This window comes from Phycodurus eques, chromosome 5, assembly GCF_024500275.1.
Source record: "Phycodurus eques isolate BA_2022a chromosome 5, UOR_Pequ_1.1, whole genome shotgun sequence".
NCBI classification, from domain to species: Eukaryota; Metazoa; Chordata; class Actinopteri; order Syngnathiformes; family Syngnathidae; genus Phycodurus; species Phycodurus eques.
The window spans coordinates 32,653,349-32,674,436 of NC_084529.1; the positions used below are offsets into that span (position 1 = coordinate 32,653,349).

Consider the following 21,088-nt stretch of genomic DNA (forward strand, 5'->3'; position numbering starts at 1 on the left):
CTTCTCACGACATTAGCATTCTGCAGGTAATAGACTTAAGTTTATCGCTTCAAAAGGCAGAAAAAGCAACATATGGATATATGTCTATCATTTTTAACCGAATTAAATTATTCCATGATGTATGGTTGAATAAAGTTGTGTAGATATTTGAGCTCATGTTGCCACATTTCAAGTGTCGTTTGGGTTCTTTTTCTGGGACTTGGGCAGACGCTGACGGTTACGCCGGTCCTCACCGCCAAGACGCTACCTCTGGTGCTGAAAGCTGCAGCCACGCCCACCCTCCCTGGGTCCATCCTGCCTCAACGCCCGGCCACCGTAACCATGGTAACCACTGCCATCTCCAAGCCCGACTTGCACAACGCCCCCATCAACCTGCAAGTGGCGGGCAAACTGAGTACTCACAGCCTGGAACCAGTGAGGCTTGTGTCGAAGAACGCCATGCTGGTACGTGTGTGTGTGTGTGTGTGTGTGTGTGTGTGTGTGTGTGTGTGTGTGCGTGTGTGCGTGTGTGTGTGCGTGCGTGCGTGCGTGCGTGTGCGCTTTGCCATATGGTCGTGCAGTCCCAGGTCATCTCCTCGAAACACACGTTTGTTGTTTGAACATACAGGAGTGTCACCTAGACAACCGGAGGCAGATGATTGTTGAGTTGATGCTCGCGTGTCATCAATAGAGTGTTTGAGCATCGTTACTGCGATGTGCGCATGCGCAATAGTCACATGGCAAAGTACTTGGAGGCAACAGTACCCAACATCATTCCACCGCATCATTCACGCATCATTCCACCAATCACAATTGTACTGTGAATAGTTTAACAATAGTGAGATATTCTCCAAACAAGAGGCAAAACATTCTTGCATCGTTGTCACTCACAGCTGTAGTTTACTGTAAAACTATCAAGTAATATAAATAATTAAACATGAATGTCTGCTGTCATAAGTGCTAGCACATAGGGACAAAAAAAGATAGACATGCAAATAAGATTAGCACCAGTAAATTATAATCCTTCAAACAACATGCAGCAGCCCAGAGGTATGGTGTTGTCCCCGGGTGCTCCGGACGTTTAGGGCTGTCCATTCTTCAAGGAGAGCTTGAGGTACTTAATAGCGCTAGCAAGCAGGCAACATAACGTTATTTAGCTAGCAACAGTAATGTTTGTATGTAAACATGACGCCGTTCTGTCAATTCATGCTCTAAAGCACATGTATCAAACTCAAGGCCCGGGGGCCAGATGCGGCCTGCCACATCATTTTATATGGCCTGCGAAAGCAATCATGTCTACTTCATTTCTTGCTAAAAATCTGTTCCAAAATTGCAAATTGTCTTCACCTTTAATTCATTTAATGCCAGCCATTTTTCAGAAATTGTGACAATATACTAGAGTAGTGTAAGAGTTCATTACCTTCTTTCAACACCCACATTTAGTCAATATAACCTTTGAAAAGACTTTGCACTTGTTCAACAGCAGTGGTGTCCTACCTATTGCCTGGGGTTCATTTAGGGGCCACTCCCCATTATTGTGTGACGTGCATTTTCTCAATGTAACCTTTGAGAAGGCTTTCTTGCACTTGTCCAACAGCAGTGGTGTCCTACCTATGGCCTGGGGGCCATCCCCCATTTTTGTATGGCCCGCATTTTCTCAATATAACTTTTTACACAGCTTTGCGCTTCTGACAGCAGTGGTGTTCAATCTATGGTCCAGGGGTAATTTGCAGCCGGTCCTTACATTTTGTGCTGCCGGACCTTTTTGCAACATTTGCATGTATCATATTTTTGCACTTGTCCTGCAGCAGTGCTGTCAACCTATGGCCTGGGGGCCATTTGCGAGTCATCCTCCATTTTTGTGTGGCCCACATTTACACAATATGGGCCATAACTTTGCATATGTCCGATAACCTTCCAACCTACCGCCCGGGTGCAATTTCCGCCCCTTCATCATGCCAATACCCCAACCTGCTAGGACCTCAAACTGCCAGTACCCCAACGGGGCCGGGGTTCAAGGGCCTGATTATAGGTGCTCGAAACTCTAGTTAGCCAATGTTTTTCGCTCTAACTGGCTCACCGTGTCTCTCTCTCTCAACCACGCCCCTGTAATGCTACACCGTCAAATCTAGTCATTGTAATATAGTCAGAGGGATATAGTCTTCCTCTGACGTGCTGACAAAATTCTGATCAAAGCTACTGCTGCCTTCTGGTGTCGATTTAACATACTAAAATCCTTCCCAACCCTTAGATACTTTGAGACATAAAGACATTGACAAAATTGATTCATTGAGCAATAAACGGTTGCTAGTTATCTGGTAATGCCGGTACAATTTTAATGTCTGGTAATGCCGGTACAATTTTATTTAGGGTTAGTTGTGTAGACTTTTTTTGACAATTGTGCAAAAAGATGCAGAGTCCTCTAGCACTTAGAGCAGTTTGAATGACTAATATAGCAAGAGTCCAATGACCATTGTGCAAAGGGCGCAGAGACTTCAAGGAAGGTATGCAGTTTAAAGTGACTAGTAGTGCGATAGTCTGGGACAATGTCAACTGTGCAAATGTTGCAGATACTCCTCAGTCAGTGTGCAAGTGGTGCAGATGTTATTCTGGCATGAGTGGCCAGTACTGGTCAACAACAGATGTGCAAATAGTGCAGCGTGGCGAGACTACCACAGTGAGTGTACGAGTAATGTATAATTGGCCCGACAGAAATGTGACAACAAACTCAAGACAAAAAAATTGCCAGCATGTTGCAATGGAATTGTAAGTTAGCTGTTTAAGAAGTTGATGGCAAGAGGGAAGAAGCTGTTGTAAGGGTTAGTTGTAGTTTGCATTGATCGGTAGTGCCTACCTGAGGGTAGGAGCTGGAAGAGCTGGTGACCAGGACGTGGAGGGTCTGAGAGGATTTTGCACGCTCTTGTCTTAGTTCTGGCAGCGTGCAAGTCCTCAAGGGTGGGTAGGGGGGTACCTACAATCCTTCCAGCAGGTTTGATTGTCCGTTGCAGTCGGAGTTTGTCCTTTTTTGTAGCCGCGGCAAACTAGACTGTGATGGAAGAACACAGGACTGATTCGATGACTGCTGTGTAGAACTTCCTCAGCAGCTCCTGTGGCAGGCCGTGCTTTCTCAGAAGCCGCAGGAAGTACATCCTCTGCTGGGCCTTTTTGAGAACGGCGTTGATGTTGATCGCCCACTTCAGATCCTGAGAGACTTTAATTCCCAGGAACTTGAAGGTCTCGACGGTTGACACAAGGCAGCTGGACAGCGTGAGGGGCAGCTGTGGCGAAGGAGGCCTCCTGAAGTCCACGATCATCTCTACAGTCTTGAGCGTGTTCAGTTCCAGCCGCACCAAAGCTCCAGCCGCTCCACTTCCTGTTGATATGCAGACTCGTCACCGTCCTTGATGAGGCCGATGACAGTGGTGTCATCTGCAAACTTCAGGAGATTGACAGCCGGGTGCGTTGAGGTGCAGTCGTTCGTGTAGAGAGAGAAGAGCAGCGGAGAGAGGACACAACCTTGGCGCGCCCCAGTGCTGAGGCAGCGTGTGGATGAGGTGGCCTCCCCCAGCCTCACCTGCTGTGTCCTGGCATTCAGGAAGCTGTAAAAATCCACTGGTAGATGGCAGGTGAGACGCTGAGCTGGAGAAACTTGGAGGAAAGGAGTTCAGGGTTGATGGTGTTGAATGCTGAGCTGAAGTCCACGAACAGGATCCTCGCGTAGGTCCCTGCACTGTCAAGGTGTTCCAGGATGAAGTCCAGTCCCATTTTGACTGCATCATCCGCAGACCTGTTTGGTCCTCAAGGGTGGGTTTTGATCATATGGGTAGAAGCAAAATCATGGATTGTAAAAAGGCATTATACATGGGTAGAAGGGTTTTCCAGACTTTTGGTCAACTTTGGGGGTGCGTATTACACATGGTTGCGCATTATACACGAGAAATTACAGTAGTTATCCATAATTTTTTGTATGAATACTTTATGTAATAAGATGAGGCGATGATACATTTATGTGGTTTCACAGTCGTAATGGCCCTCTAAAGGAATCTATAACTTCAGTGTGGGCCTTGACAAAAATGAGTTTGACACTCCTGCTCCAAAGTTTCAGTAAACATTGGTTTGTGCGTACGCACAAATGTTGACAATGACGAGCAAGGAAGCCGATGGGGCATTGTAAGATGCAATCCTGTTGGTTGACGTCAGGTGATATGTCGGAGGGTTCTCGTTGACATGTCACACTACACGGAAGATATCCCAAAAAAATCAACCATGCTAGACCTTTCACTTTGGCGTTGTAGGGCAAATCGTTGGTTATGGATTATGTCATACTGCAAGGAGTTTTGTCATTCCAGACAAAGTATGTTGGGCTTGCTCTAGGAAATCAGCCACAACATTAAATTGTGTCAATGGTGGACGTGCAGAAGGCTCAGTTGTCTTTTCTTGCACCGCATCCTGTGGGTCACATACACTCGTGGACCAAATTGTTGGTATCCCTCTGTTAATGAAAGAAAAACCCACAGTAGTCACAGAAATAACTTGAATCTGACAAATATAAGAATAAATAACAATGTAATGAAAATTAAAATTGGAATGAAAATTAGACATTGCTTTGGAATTGTGGTTTAACACAATTATTTAAAAAAACAAACTTGTGAAACTGGCCAGGACGTTTTGTTGCACAACCTTTTGAGGCAAACACTGCAATCAAAGTATTTTTGTAACATTCACCTTTCGACTTCTGCACCTCTCAGCAGGTATTTTGACCCACTCTTCATGAGTAAACTGCTCAATTTGTCTCAGGCTTGAAGGGTGTTTTCTCCAGACGGCATGTTTCAGCTCCTTCTGCAGACGTTCTATAGGATTTAGATCAGGGCTCATGGAAGGCCACTGTGGGCGGCTTGGTGCAGAGGGCAAGCGTACACACTGCAACCAGAGGGTCACTGGTTCATATCCCTGTCCGAGCATATGTTGTCGTCGTGTTCCTGGGCAAGACACTTAACCCGCATTGCCTACGGATGAATGTGGTTGGATGTTTGGTGGTGGTTGGAGGTGCAGAATGGCAGCCACGCTGGGGTCAGACTGCCCGAGGGCGGCTGTGGATACACAAGTAGCTTCCCACCACCAGGTGTGACTGAGGAGTGAAAGAATATTCATTCGTTCATTCTCTTCTGCTTTTTCAAGGTTGGGCCATGGGGGCAACAGCTTAAGCTCCCCAGCCACTTCGCCCTGCGCTTCCGGTCAGATCCCTAGATGTTCCCAGGCCAGCTTGAAGATATAGGCTCTCCAGTTTGTCCTGGGTCACCCCCTGGGGTTCTCCCGGTGGGACGTGGCCGGAATACTTCACCAGGGAGGTGTCCAGGAGGCATCTTTATCAGATGCCTGAGCCACCTCAACGGGCTCCTCTCTATGCGGAGGAGAAGCAGCTTAACTCAGAGCCCCTACCGGATGTCTGAGCTTCTCACCCTCTCTCTAAAATAGAGCCCTGATATCCTGCGGAAGAAACAAATTTCAGCCTCTTGTATCGACGATCTTGTTAATTTGGTCATGACCCAGAGCTCGTGACCGTAGGTAAGGGTAGGAACGTAGATTGACTAATAAATCGAGAGCTGAGCCTTTCGGCTCACCTCCTTCTTGATCACGACAGACTCGTACCGAGTCCGCGTCACTGCAGACGCTGCACCGATCTGCCTGTCGATCTCATGAACAAGACCCTGAGATACTTGATACTTGCCCCACTTGGGGTAGGAACTCATTCCCGACACGGAGAGGGCAGGCACTCCACCCTTCTCCGACTGAGGACCATGATCTCAGATTTGGAGGTGCTGATTCTTATCCCAACTGCGTCACACTCTGCTGCGAATCGCTCCAGCGGGAGTTGGCGATCGCGGCTTGATGAAGCCATCACAACCACATGATCTGCAAAAAGCAGAGATGTTATACCAAGGTCACCAAACCGGACCCCTTCAACACCTAGAAATTCTGTCCATAAAAGTTATGAAAAGAACTGGTGACAAAGGGCAGCCTTGGCGGAGTCCAACCTTCACTGGAGACGAATCTGACTTACAGCAGGCAATGCAGACCAAACTCTGACACTGGCTGTACAGGGACCGAACAGCCTCTATTAAAGGGTCCGGTATCCCATACTCTGGGAGCACCATCCACTGGACTCCACGAGGGACACGGTCGAATCCCTTCTCCAAGTCCACAAAGCACATGTAGACTGGTTGGGCAAACTCCCATGCACCCTCGAGGACCCTGCCGAGGGTGTAGAGCTTATCCACTGTTCAACGGCCAGGACAAAAACCACACTGCTCCTCCTGAAACTGAGATTCGATTTCCAGATGGACCCTCCTCTCCAGGACCCCCAAATAGACCTTATCAGGGAGGCTGAGGAGTGTGATTCCCCCTGTAGTTGGAACACACACTCCGTTCCCCCGTCTTAAAAAGGGGGACCACCACCACGGTCTGCCAGTCCAGAGGCACTGTCCCCGATGATCATGCAATGTTGCAGAGCTGTGTCAACCGGCACAGCCCCACAGCTTCCAGAGCCTTTAGGAACTCCGGGTGGATCTCATCAATTGCCACCTTATGGCCACAATTCTGATTGGCCGCCTCAACAATGGAGGTGTGGAACATTGTTCACTCAGACTCAATGTCCCCTGCCTCCCGGGACTTGGGCGAAGTTCTGCCAGAGGTGGGAGTTGAAACTCCTTCTGACAGGGGACTGTGCCAGATGTTCCGAGCACACTATCACAACAACACACTGGGGTTTGCCAGGTTGGGCCCCGGCATCTTCCTCCACCATCGGAACTAACTCACCACCACGTGGTGATCGGTTGATAGCTCCGCCCCTCTCTTCTTCATGGAACTGCGGGAAAACGTCTTTCAATGTTTGTAATCATCATTGTGGATCTTTGAGTCATGCTTTGTCTGGTCCCTCACGTAGGACCTGTTTGCCATGGGTGAACCTACCAGGGGCATAATGCCCCAGACAACCTAGCTCCTAGGATCATTGGGACACACAAACCCCTCCACCACAATAAGGTGACGGCTCAGGGAGGGCGAGTGAATGAATAATGCATGAAATTGTAAAGCTACATTGAGTGCCAAAAAAAGCGCTATAATTGCCTTGCATTATTAAGGCCCAAGCAGCGACCGCTGCAAGGGTCCTATTGTAATCATAGAAATTCTTCTTTTTCTGGGGAACACAATTTTTGTTGAGCAGCTGTTTTTAACAATTTTTGTGTGCGAAATTCAAAACTGATCTGAGTTTTTATAAATCGCGTCAAGTTTTTGATCTATAGATCCCTGTTTTCTTAAACAATATGAAAAATACTGTACTTAACAGATATTTGCTTGCTTTATAAAACTTTTCAAATCTTGATATACAATGAAATAAACTGCAATTTTTAACAGTATTATGTTTTACAAAGGATATGGCACAAATACTCTTAAATCCTACTATGCTAGCTTTCTGTTTGCAGATATTGATAGTACTGACCTATTGGGAGCTGCACACATCTCTCACCGCACCATCTCAAATGTGACTGCACAAACAAGTTGCCACATAGCTGTAGATGAGTCGAATCGTAATCAGCTGGCAAGTCTTACTATAGCTAATCAGTGGAATTTTGCTTATCTGGAGGGTAAGCTGTGGAGAAAAAAACTTGACATGCTAGAGAAAAACTGACTGCAATTTTGGAATTTGCATGCCAATTTTAGTTTTAATCAGCATACAAATCTAACTCAGAATTATTTTTTCAAATCGTTCCCCAGTGTTATTCTTACAATGAATCGCATTTTTGAGGGCCTAAACCTGTCCCGATTTGAACCAAAGTTTGCACGCACATCAGGCCTGGCGAAAAAAGTATTTGTACACGATTACGAAGAAAATGGCTCTGTAGCGCCCCCTAAAAATCTAAAAAATTTTGGCCCGCTCCAATACGTTTTACCTATGGCTACGAAAGTTGGGAGGTATGTGTAGCACCCAGAGACATACAAAAAAAGTCAGAAGAAACCACATTATAAAATGAACAGTTAGTGAGTTTTGATTTTTAAATATAAGATTTAAATATAAATTTTTTGACCTTTTACGACCATTCAGCTTTCATCCGATTGACTTCAAACTTGCTGTGTAGCATCTCCAGACCTGGGACAATAAAAGTTGTTAAATGTTTTCTATTTCGCCATACTATATGATGGGGCGGGGCACAAAACAGAAAATGCTAACAAAACTACACGTTTCATATCAGTCACACCCTGAATACATCTGTATGACAATCTTTTGTTATACGTATACCGCCACACAGTGGGGAAAAAAATTTCATCTACATTTTAATGTACTGCTCCCAGCAAACTCATGTAACTGTGCACACACATCAAGCCTGGCGAGCATTTCAATATTTAATGTTTATTGTGCAATTAAAAAAAAAAAATGGCTCAGTAGCGCCCCCTACAATAAAGCAGCTCCGGTTGCATGTTTCACCTACATCTACCAACATTGGGAGGCCTATGTAAAAGCCTAAGACCTACAAAAAAAGTCTCTTGGAGCTGTACTTTACACCCACCAGGAAGTCTGCTATTTTCAATTTACTTTCAAATTCTGACCTATTTTTCCCCTTTTACAGCCGTCATAGTTTCACAAGCTCCCTCTACAGATTGTGTCCATTCGACTTCAAACTTTGGGTGTCTCATCTAAAGATATTGGAGATGCAAAGCTTTTCATATTGTCTAATGCTGTTGCCGTGGGCACCTGCTGTTTGCCATGCTGTTTTGTCATCCTGCAAATAATTAAGTGGAATGATTATGATATACAATTTTACGCGATTATAAATATGAAAAGTGTGGTGGGCATTTTTATTCAGTGGCTCAGCAATGTGCCATCACCCCAACGTACCAATACCCCAAAGTGTCCAGGTGTGCGAGGGCCCTTAATAGCTGTTCACATCTCTAGTTATTGTGTGTGTTTTGGGTCATTATCCTGTTGCAAGACCCATGACCTGCAAATGCGACCAAGCTTTCTGACGCTGGACAGCACATTTTTCTCAAGAATATCTTGATAGTCTTGAGATTTTATTGTACCCTGCACAAATTCAAGACACCCTCTACCAGATACAGAAAAGCAGCCCCAGAACATAACAGAGCCTCCTCTTTGTTTCACAGTGGGGACAGTGTTCTTTTCTTGATATGCTTCATTTTTGCATCTGTGAACATAGAGCTGATGTGCTTGCCAAAATGTTCTAGTTTTGTCTCGTCTGGCCATAGGACGTTCTCCCAGAAGCTTTGTGGCTTCTCAGCATGCCGTTTTGCAAATGCCAGGCTTTTTTATGATTTATTTTCAACAGTAGTGTCCTCCTTGGTCGTCCCCCATGAAGTCCACTTTGGCTCTAACGACGATGGACGGTGTGATCTGACACTAATGTACCTTGACCTTGGAGTTCACCTTTAATTTCTTTGGAGGTTGTTCTGGGTTCTTTTTATACCATTCGTAGTATACGTATTTTCAGTTTGTCATCAATGTTCCTCCTGTGGCCACGTCCAGGGAGATTTGCTACAGTCCCGTGGATCTTCAATTTCAGAATAATACAGTCCCCTCCAAAGGTATTGGAACGGCAAGGTCAATTAATTCCTTTGTTTTTGTTGTATACTGAAGACATTTGGGTTTCAGATCAAAGGATCAATATGAGACAAAAGTTCAGAATTACAGCTTTTATTTGATAGTATTTAAATCTAGATGTGCTAAACAACTCAGGACAGATCACCTTTTGTTTGAACCCAGCCACTTTTCAAGTGAGTAAAAGTACTGGAACCGACATTATTAATTTAGTGAATAACATTTATTATTTTATTATTTGGTCGCATAACCCTTACTTGCAATAATTGCATCAAGCCTGTGACCATACATTGCTCATCAGATCAGCCAGTGTCGTATTTGTTGCACTGGTCTTTTGTATTTTCTCGTTGAGGTGCTATAGGTCGTGGTCCTGGTTGCGGTCCCAGTGAAACCGCGAAGCTCACGGAACATCGGCGACGAGCTGTTCTGCTAGTACATCTTGTATTAATTAGGAAACAATTATCTAATTAGTTTACGGATGTTAATGTTAAATGTATTAAGCGACGGAGCGATGTTCGGGTTTATGTCACAACACAGAACGAACTAACGTCCAATTCAGAAATGGCCAATAAAAATGGAAAAATACTGTACTAATATTTTCCTGGAGGATGCATTTGGGATGAGCCTTTGAAGTTGCTAATAGTGAAAAATTAAGTGAAACAGACAATGGTTTTAGTCAATTCTTTTCCAGAATGAGAGTGCTTAAAGAGGAGGATGCTATTCATGTGGCATATCTTAAAGCAGGCATCAGGTGCAGGTGGAGATGGCCTGGCTCAAGTTGGATGCCAACTAAAAAAAGCAAAGAAATTAGGCAAATTAAATTTTTTTTCTTAAATTTGTACATCAACATGTACAATTCCAATGAAGTTCGGACATTGTGTTAAACATAAATAAAAACAGAATACAATGATTTGCAAATCATCTTCGACCTATATTTAATTCAATACACTACAAAGACAAGCTATTTAATGTTCAAACTGATAAACTTTGTTTTTAGCAAATAATCATTACCTTAGAAAAAAAAAGACTTCCAAAAAAGCTGGCACAGGTGGCAAAAAAGACTGAGAGAGTAGCGGAATGCTTATCAAACACCTGTTTGGAACATCCCACAGGTGAGCAGGCTAATTGGGAACATGTAGGTGCCATGATTAGGTATAAATGGAGCTTCCCTGAATTGCTCAGTCATTCACAAGCAAAGATGGGGCGAGTCGCCTGTACGTTGGGTTTCACCCCTGTGGACGAGAGGGTAGCCTCCCTCCGCCTTCGGGTGGGGGGACAGGTACTGACTGTTGTTTGTGCCTATGCACCAAACAGCAGTTCAGAGTACCCACCCTTTTTGGAGTCCTTAGAGGGAGTGCCGGAGAGCGCTCCCGCTGGGGACTCCATCGTTCTACTGGGGGACTTCAATGCTCACGTAGGCAATGACAGTGAGACCTGGAAGAGCGTGATTGGAAGGAACGGCCCCCTCGATCGGAAACCGAGTGGTGTTCTGTTATTGGACTTCTGTGCTCACCACAGATTGTCCATAACGAACACCATGTTCAAGCATAAGTGTGTCCACACATGCACTTGGCACCAGGACACCCTAGGTCGCCATTCAATGATCGACTTTGTGGTCGTGCCATCAGTCTTGCGGCCACATGTCTTGGACACTCGGTGAAGAGAGGGGCAGAACTGTCAATTGATCACCACCTGGTGGTGAGTTGGCTCCGATGGTGGGGGAAGATGCCAGTCCGACGTGGCAGGCCCAAACATATTGTGAGGGTCTGGTGGGAACGTCTGGCAGAATCCCCTGTCAGAAGGCGTTTCAACTCCCACCTCCGGCACAACTTCACCCACGTCCTGGGGGAGGCGGGGGACACACCAGCTTCTCAGGAGGGGAAAGCACTGCACCACCAACACTGTGTATAGTGGGGATGGGGCGCTGCTGACCTCGACTCGGGACGCTGTGAATCGGTGGGGAGAATACTTCGAAGACCTCCTCAATTTCACCGACACGCCTTCCCTTGAGGAACCAGAGTCTGGGTTCTCTGAGGCGGGCTCTCTTATCTCTGGGGTTGAGGTCACCGAGGTGGTAAAAAACCTCCTTGGTGGCAATGCCCCATGGGTGGATTAGATTTGCGCGGAGTTCCTAAAGGCTCTGGATGTTGTGGGGCTGTCCTAGTTGACGCGCCTCTGCAACATCGCGTGGACATCGGGGATAGTGCCTCTGGATTGGCAGACTGGGGTGGTGGGCCCCCTCCGGAAGGTGTGTTCCAACTACAGGGGGATCACACTCCTCAGCCTCCCTGGTATGGTCTATTCAGGGGTGCTGGAGAGGAGGGTCTGTCGGGAAGTCGAATCTCAGATTCAGGAGGAGCAGTGTGGTTTTCGTCATGGCCGTGGAACAGTAGACCAGCTCTTCTCCCTCGGCAGGGTCCTCGAGGGTGCATGGGAGGTCGCCCAACCAGTCTACACTTGGAGAAGGCATTCGACCGTGTCCCTCGTGGAGTCTTGTCGGGGGTGCTTCGGGGGGTATACGGGCTGTTCGGTCCCTGAACGACCGGAGTCAGAGTTTGGTCCGCAATGCCGGCAGTAAGTCGGGCTCGTTTCCGGTGAGGGTTGGACTCCGCCAAGGCTGCCCACCGATTCTGTTCATAACTTTTATGGACAGAATTTCTAGGCGCAACCGAGGCGTAGAGGGGGTTTTGGTGGCTTCAGAATTGCATCTCTGCTTTTTGCAGATGATGTGGTTCTGTTGGCTTCATCAAGCCATGATCTCCAACTCTCACTGGAGAGTTGGAGATCAGCAGAGTGTGAAGCGGCTGGGATGAAAATCAGCATCTCCAAATCTGAGACCATGGTCCTCAGTCGGGTAAGGGTGGTGTGCCCTCTCCGGGTCGGGGATGAGATCCTTCCCCAATTGGAGGAGTTCAAGTATCTCGGGGTCTTGTACACAGGTGAGGCAAGAATGGAACGATAGATCGACAGGCGGATCGGTGCAGCGTCTGCAGTGTGCGGACTTTGTATTGATCCGGTGTGGTAAAGAAGGAGCTAAGCCGAAAGGCGACTCTCTCAATTTACCGGTCGATCTATGTTCCTACCCTCACCTATGATTCACGAGCTGTGGGTCGTGACCGAAAGAACAAGATCGCGGATACAAGAGGCCGAAATGAGTTTCCTCCGCAGGGTGTCAGGGCTCTCCCTTAGAGACAGGGTGAGAAGCTCTGTCATCCGGGAGGGGCTCAGAGTAGAGTCGCTGCTCCTCCGCATTGAGAGGAGCCAGATGAGGTGGCTCAGGGATCTGTTTAGGATGCCTCGTGGATGCCTCCCTGGTGAGGTGTTCCGGGCACCTCCCACCGGGAGGAGACCCAGGACACGCTGGAGAGACTACGTCTCTCGGCTTGCCTCGGGATCCCCTCGGAAGAGCTAGAGGGAATTGGCTGGGGACAGTGGCAAGTCTGGGTTTCCCTGCTGAGGCTGCTGCCCCTGCGACCCGACCTCTGATAAGTGGAAGACAATGGATGGATGGATGGATCATCTATGGTCCATATCATCATCAAAAGGTTCAGAGAATCTGGAGAAATCACTGCATGTAAGCGGCAAGGCCGAAAACCAACATTGAATGCCCGTGACCTTCGATCCCTCAGGCGGCACTGCATCACAAACCGACATCAATGTGTAAAGGATATCACCACATGGGCTCAGGAACATTTCAGAAAACCAATGTCAGTAAATACAGTTCGGCGCTACATCCCTAAGTGCAACTTGAAACTCTACTATGCAAAGCAAAAGCCATTGATGAACAACATCCAGAAAAGCCGCTAGCTTCTCTGGGCCCGAGCTCATCCAAGTTGGACTGACAAGGACAAGGTGGAAAAGTGTTCTGTGGTCCGACGAGTCCACGTTTCAAGTTTTTTTGGGAAATTGTGGACGTCATGTCCAGGCCAAAGAGGAAAAGAACCAACCGGACTGTTATGGACGCAAAGTTCAAAAGCCAGCATCTGTGATGGTACGGGGCTGTGTTAGTGCTAATGGCATGGTTAACTTACACATCTGTGAAGGCACCATTAATGCTGAAAGGTACATACAGGTTTTGGAAAAACATATGCTGCCATCCAAGCAACATCTTTTTCATGGACGCCCCTGCTTATTTCAGCAAAACAATGCCAAACCACATTCTGCACGTCTTACAACAGTGTGGGTTCGTAGTAAAAGAGTGCGGGTACTAGACTGGCCTGCCCGCAGTCCAGACCTGTCTCCCATTGAAAATGTGTGGCGCATTATGAAGCGTAAAATATGACAACAGAGATCCCGGACTGTTGAACAGCTGAAGCTGTACATCAAGCAAGAATGAGAGAGAATTCCACCTAGAAAGCTTCAACAATTAGTGTCCTCAGTTCGCAAACGTTTATTGAATGTTGTTAAAAGAAATGGTGATGTAACAGTGGTAAACATGACCCTGTCCAGGCTTTTTTGGAACGTGTTGCAGACATAAAATTCTAAGTTAATGATTATTTGTTAAAAACAAAGTTTATCAGTTTGAACGTTAAATATCGTCTTTGTAGTGTATTCAATTAAATATAGGTCAAACATGATTTGCAAATCATTGTATTCTGTTTTTATTTATGTTTAACACAACGTCCTAACTTCATTGGAATTGTGGTTGTACTTGAGCGGTGTAAATAAATGTTTTTCTGCGTGAAGAAAATTTGTTGATTTTGCGTTATAGTACTCTTCAGAATTTTCCAGATCGCTTTATTTATGTTAAAATAACAAAAATTCTCTGTGGGGGCCCGGGGGATCGGTTAGGGATCTTTTTTCTGTCACCTTTTTCATGCCTTTGGTGTTTGACACATTGACTTCACCAGACTGTTGCATTCTTCATTTGAAGTGCTTTTCCAGGTATGAAATAAAAAGCTTGAATTCTGAACTTTTGCCTCATATTCATCTTTTGATCTGAAATCCAAATGTCTTCAGTATACAACAAAAACAGAGGAATTGACCTTGCCGTTCCAATACTTTTGGAGGAGACTGTACGTGCAACTATAGTCACAGGAACATCGAGCTGCTTGGAGATGGTCTTATAACCTTTACATTTAACGTGCTTGTCTCTAATTCTCTTTCTAATCTCCTGAGACAACTCTTTTCTTCGCTTCCTCTGGTCTATGTTAAGTGTGGTAAACACCATATCACCAAACAGCACAGTGATTACTTGTCACCCTTTAAATAGGCCAACTGACTGATTACAAGTTTGAAGACACCTGTGATGCTAATTGGAGGACACACCTTGTTTGAACATGTCCCTATGGTAAAATTATTTTCAGTCTTTTCTAAGGGTGCCAGCATTTTGGTCCAGATCTATTTCATGAGTATTTTTTTCCCCCTTCAAATAATTACATTTGGCGACAATTCAAAAGCAATGTCAGGTTTTCACTGGTTAATTTTCATTACATTTGTATTTATATTACCTTTTGTTATTTCTGGGATCACTGTGGGTTTTTCTTTCATTAACAGGCGGGCGCTAGTGAAGGCTAGCTAGCAGACTCAAGCCAGATCCCAGCCAGCGAGTGCTAACTGCACCGAGAACTGCTCGCACAGAGAATGGTTGCATACCAAAAACGGTTCCGCCCAGGCTTCATGGTCAAGCGTTCCTTGCGAAACCCCTTCCATTTATTGGGTTTTTAACGTGACGTCTTTCACTCGTGTGACTTAACTCATTCGCTGCCATTGACGACGGCTGTTGAATTCAAATATCCATGTTAATATGGAGGACTGGCAGTGATAAACAGCGGCGTTGCATTGTGGGATGTGGTGGCCATTTTGGGCTAGTGATATCCATGGTGATAACGGTACAGTACACAGTATCCAAAAAGGCTAAGGTACAAGGTACATTTATTGTCAATTCTTCAATATGCGTAAGACATACAGAGGATTGAAATTACGGTACTCAATGGCCCGCGGTGCTACAAAAGACTGTACAAATAATATAACTATAAAAGCTAAATAAACTATAGTATATAGAGTATAAAAGTATTAATTGAATGTGCAAATATCAAAGGTCAGGTGACGTGTGCAACAGTCAAGGTCAGAGAACCAAGGCAAATAAGACATTTATAAATGACAAAAAAAAGTGGCTGGTGCGACCCTGCGTCTGGTGTGCGTGTGTTTGTGTGTGTGTGTATGTGTGCGTGCGTGCTCAGTGCTCAGACGTTGCTCAGTGATTCGTTACTGAACAGTTATTTTTTTTCATTTTAAAGTGTATTTACACATATTTCTGTATTGTGCAGTATTTAATTTATTTTTAAACACTCACCAATAAAAATGAGGTAAATATAATTTTGTTATGGGCCTAACCCCTTATTCCATTCATCTCAATGGCAGTGTTGTTTTTGACAGCCAAATTAGTTTTCTTTTAGAAAATGCTTTACTTTGTCACATTTTCGTCATTTCTATATGTGACAGTTTGAGTTCAGTTTTAGTCGACAAAAACTATCCACACATCCATTTTTCGAACGTTTGACCTACCTCTCGCCCAAAGTCAGCTGAGGTAGGCGTCAGCACACCTGTGACGAAAATTAAAAGGGTTTTATTCTAGTTTTTCTAGCATTTCGACACAATGGGAACAGCAAGAGGTCTAACATACATTTGCCTCCATGTTTCAGGAAGTAACTCAAACACGGCTCAGTATGACAATTCATTGCACTTGCTGCCCATCCAAAATTCTCGGCATGTTGGATACACAAGTTCATGAATTGACATTAGAACAACAAAACACATTTTAAGTAGAAGCTAGCTACCAACCCATTTGCGGCAGGTGTTACATGGAAAACTTTACACTTACTATGAAATTGAGCCAAAGGCGATCGTCGAGAAACATTGTTTGAGATGTTAAGAGGACTTGTAGCTTACCTTTGAATGATCATCTGACAGAGCACTGACGCGCTAACCCTTTCATCCAGTCGTGTCAACGAAAACTTGCGCATGTCTCATCAACGTTTTAGTTATCAAAGAGCCACGTTTAGCTCTTTGCGTCACGTTTTCGTCCTGAAAAAATGGGGGTTGTCAACTAAATTTTTTCATCTTCATTGTTGACAAAAACAACACTGCTCAATGGAAACACGACCTTGGTTTGCGAATGGAGTCACGGAACGATTTAAATTTGTAAAGGGAGGTTCCACTGAATTTGATGAGTCATGTCTGACTTGGAGTAAAAAAGGAACCAGGAAGTGAAGTCAGGCGGTGCACAAGTCAGCTGACAACAGCGACGCGACCTGCTTTGGTTTTGTCTCAGCTGCAGGCCGCCAGCGCCCAACCAATCAAAGTTCCACAGTTTGTTCCTCCTCCTAGACTGATGACACCAGCCACCTTTCTCACACAGGTGGGTCACATAAAGACCACCCTGCCAATGGTGTGTGTGTCTCTCGGTCTTTCCAGCAGAGGGCAGCAAGCACCCACGGTCGGCTTCAAGGCATTAAAACTGTCCTTGTACTCTTATTTATTTTGTTGGTTTATTTTTGTATTTTCTTTTCACACTGACCCACAGGTGGGCTTGGGGGGGCTAACGTGTCAGTGGAGGTTGTTGTTTTCCTGTGCTTTGTGGTGTTCTGTGTTCATGGCTGTCCGTGTGTTCTAACCACATTACTTGAAAGTGATGTAAACCTCTTGAGTAATGCTGCCGTCACTATCACTGAGTATTACATCACCACGTTGATTATCACTTGCATCTCTAGCAGAGTCGAGGAAGAATTATTCTGTTGAACTACTAGTTACAGTTCAATTAAACAAGTACTGAATAACTGGGGAGTAACAAACGACAAAATTATAAACCAGGAATGTGTAAATCCACGTTTTGCCCAACAATATAGAGCCAATAGCAAATAAACATTTCTTTACACGTATGAAAGAGGAAAAGATCAAAGTGGAGTTATTGTAGGTTGAAATGTGGACATTTGCAGATGACAGTGTTCTAGTGTGTAATGTAAACACATCGAATGTGAGGCCAGAGGTGTTGTGCGACTCGCACTCGGTTGTTTCACGTAAATGAATCACTTAGAAAAGTTTCCATTGGCTGGGCGGGCCCTAGGAGGCTTTGTTTGCAGGCATGTGACTTGCTGGCTCTATTTGATTGGTGAAATAGTCAAAGTACTAGTGGTTCCTTTGATTGGTGGAATGGATTTGTGTGACAGAAGTCTTTCTGACAAACCAAAACAAATATATCGCGCAAGCAATAAAGTTGTAAAGTTGCATTTAGAACTTTACATAGCCTGGCAGAACATCTATCTTATTTTTAATGGCATAGTAGCATAATCATAAAACATTGCAATAAAGAAAATAATGAGATGGTCCCCATTCAGTCAGTCATATTTTCCCAAAAAATCCCAGTATTTCACAAAGTCTACCAGGGTATGTAAATTTAAGAGGACAATTATAAATACAAGTAAGGGTGGGTAACTTTCACATTTGAACTGCTACGGTACCAATTCCTTGTACCTGGGAATACTTAAAGAATAATTTATAAATATGTAACACTGTATTTTAGAAGTAGAAATCAGTGGTTGGATTTTAAAAAGTATTCATCATTACAATCAGGGTTCCCCATAAATTTTATCCAGACTTATCATGCTGGAGTGCTTGGTCATCCTGACAATCAGTTTTTGTCGTAGTGTCGCTTTCATGAGTGGCGGGAATTGGTGACCTTGCTATTTCCAAATCCGTTACCATAGACAAAGGGCTTGACAAAAAAAAAAAAAAAAAAAAGTTACTGTCTCAAAAATAGCGTATTCCAGAGATGTGTGTCACCGAGTACTATTCTCCTCCTAACAGTCATTGTATCGCCACTCAATCTCATGCTCTGTCTTGATGTAAATGCGAGGTGACGTCATTGTTTACCAGAGGTCTATGCGACAAGAGATAGACCTCCTGACGTCATGGCCGCCATTTCAATGCACTGGCTGGAAATATCGCCACATTCAACATGGCCACCACGTCAATGAATGTCTTTGTTGAGCATGTCGCCACATTCAACATGGGTGCCACATAGGCAGAGGCACGTATGTTGGTTGGTTCTTGTCATATTGTATAGCTGTGACCCGGAAATATGTGTGTCCCAGTCTCTGCCTATATTGCGCCACAGCGCCAGTAAACAACAGCAGCCAATTCTGAAACTAACAGGCTTGTCAACGCCGGTTTTTTGGACACATGTACTGTCCAAATCGTCCGTTACTCCCGATATCAGTTAAATTGAGGTTCCACTTTACCTCTGTTACATTGTGGTTTGATTGAAGGAAATTTTGGATTGTCCAGTTATTTGTTTTAGACAGTGACACAACACCTCAATTGAGCTGTAGTCTTCTGGAGACACTACTAAATATAACTGTCATCTGCATAGCTATGATAGTCAACATTAAAGTGATAACTAATTTGACTAACAGAAAAAAAGCTAACTCAATTAAAAAAAACCTATACAGGAAAAAATTATATTGTCTATATTATGTATTTATTTCAAGGCTATCCTCTTGGGATGCATAATCTCATTTTCAAGGGCATCCTTTCAACACATACATATAGTCACCAATAAATACAAAATAATAAAGGTAAATCAAACTCATACTACTCTACATCTCCACACACACGCATTTTATGCTCCCCTAAGCTTAGCCTCGCCCACCAACCAGCCAATATTTGACAATAGGCATGTACTTGTATATTAATAACTAACATATACATAGTGTACGTCAAGGCACAAGATAAAGCAGTGTTGTAATGTCAGTGCCAAGTAAATATTTTAATTTTGTAATTGATATATTCTTTGAACCATTATTATTGTGCAATTGCAATGACGTGGTTTTACTGAGGTTATTACACAGTCAGTCATGAATGCAATTCTAGTAATAATTTCTTTAAGGGACTTAAATTATAGAGTATAAAAACACTAAATAATCACTAAAACATAACATCATGACTATACGGGGCCAGTACAAGTTCTGACAGGGCCACCACAACTTCGCTTATGTCAGTCCACCACTTTAAAGGGGTTCATGTCAGACTGTGCACCAGAGGGATCACAGTGGCACTACCCAGCAGAGATTGGTTGAGTGTTGCTGCTGTTTTCTAATTGGCTGTGGTTCATTAGCAGGTCAGGCCAAAGCCTGCCTTGCCCGCCAACGTCCCCATCGCCCCTGCCCCTCCCCCACCCATGATGGCGGCACCCCAGCTCCTTCAGAGGCCCGTCATGTTGGCCACCAAGCTATCGCAGTCGCTGTCGCCCGCTGCCGCGCCCATTCACCAGCTGCGCATCGTTAACGGACAGCCGTGCGTCAAGACCGGCTCCGCCCCTTTGACCGGCATCGTCATCACCTCACCCACCACGGCCGCCTGCCTCGCCAGTCCAGCCCGGGCGCCCGACCCCGCCTCTGTCCCCGCCCGGCCCCCGCAGATCAGGAGTCTGACCGCAGAGCCCAAGGTAGGAAGAATAGCACCTGCACCAATCCTTTGACCTTGTGGCAAGTCTCGTGACCTCTTGGCGACGTCCTCTCTCAGCAGACTGTTAAAACGGGAGGTGGAGCTGAGCACAAGGCGGCGCTCACGCTCCCCTCTTCGTCGACTCCGCCCTTGTCTCTGCCTCCCAGGCCCAAAAAGGAGGAGAGTCCGGAGGTAGGCAGCGGGCAATGACATGACCAATGGCGGCACACAGCTGGTCTGATTGTACATCTTTCTTCTAGAAACTGGCCTTCATGGTGTCCTTGGGTCTTGTAACGCACGACCACTTGGAAGGTAAGTGTTTACTCCGTGGCACTGTCCCACTTAGCTGTCTGATCATCTGTAGCACACTTGCACTTTTTAGGAGAATTGAACACGTTGCGACTGTTTGCAGAGATTCAGAGCAAAAGGCAGGAGAGGAAGAGGAGAACGACGGCTAACCCGGTCTACAGCGGCGCTGTGTTTGAGCCTGAAGTAAGTTCACGATAAGGTTGTACACGCGATTATGAGTCGAGGTTAACCTTGTAGCGGCATGAAGGTCGCTCGCTAACGTTTGATTCACTTAGTTGTAAATTAGCTGACAAACGATGCAGTTTTAAAAAAAAAAAAATATTTCCTGTTTGTGTTTCAGAGGAAAAAGAGCGCTGTGAGTTACCTGAACAGCCCTCTGCACCAGGGGACCCGGAAGAGAGGTCGGTATAACATAGTGATGGCGAGCAGTCTGCCCGCCCGGCAACAAAGTGTGTGACTGACGTGCTGATCTTCTAACTGGCCATAGAAGCAAAACTGACGGGTCAAATAATGTCGAGTCAGGGCCGAGGTGTCCAGACCAGTCCGGACTTACGAGTCCTGTCCTCGTGTCTCTTCATGTCGCTATTAACACGCTTCCTGTCCTTGCTGCCGTTTACGTTGCACTCACTTTCACCGCTAATGCTGTTGAGTGCGCTTTGAAGCATCTGAGCAAGTCACTTCCTGTCCAATACATGACAGGATGGGAAAAAGCGACTCATCCAGTCGCGCCTGTAACAAAGCGTTGTG

The 21,088-nt window shown here is 45.3% G+C and overlaps 1 protein-coding gene and 1 long non-coding RNA gene across 12 annotated transcripts in view; one reads left to right on the forward strand and one right to left on the reverse strand.

The window, feature by feature from the left end:
- phf21ab (PHD finger protein 21Ab) overlaps window positions 1-21,088 on the forward strand; it is a 56,877-nt gene that overhangs the window by 27,142 nt on the left and 8,647 nt on the right. For 7 of the 11 annotated variants that reach the window (XM_061676440.1, XM_061676444.1, XM_061676447.1 and 4 more), the window contains 7 exons: window positions 208-444; window positions 16,863-16,949; window positions 19,704-20,033; window positions 20,111-20,224; window positions 20,293-20,344; window positions 20,445-20,524; window positions 20,682-20,742. In XM_061676440.1, coding sequence (XP_061532424.1) covers window positions 208-444; window positions 16,863-16,949; window positions 19,704-20,033; window positions 20,111-20,224; window positions 20,293-20,344; window positions 20,445-20,524; window positions 20,682-20,742 — 961 coding nt within the window. The remainder of the gene's footprint in view (window positions 1-207; window positions 445-16,862; window positions 16,950-19,703; window positions 20,034-20,110; window positions 20,225-20,292; window positions 20,345-20,444; window positions 20,525-20,681; window positions 20,743-21,088) is intronic. The other 4 variants (XM_061676442.1, XM_061676448.1, XM_061676445.1 and 1 more) reach the window with 3 other exon arrangements.
- Window positions 3,686-16,802, reverse strand: LOC133402545 (uncharacterized). Its single transcript, XR_009768538.1, has 4 exons — window positions 16,481-16,802; window positions 16,097-16,134; window positions 8,064-8,125; window positions 3,686-4,471 (listed from the first exon to the last, which is right to left on the reverse strand). It is a non-coding gene; the product is annotated as an uncharacterized LOC133402545 (long non-coding RNA).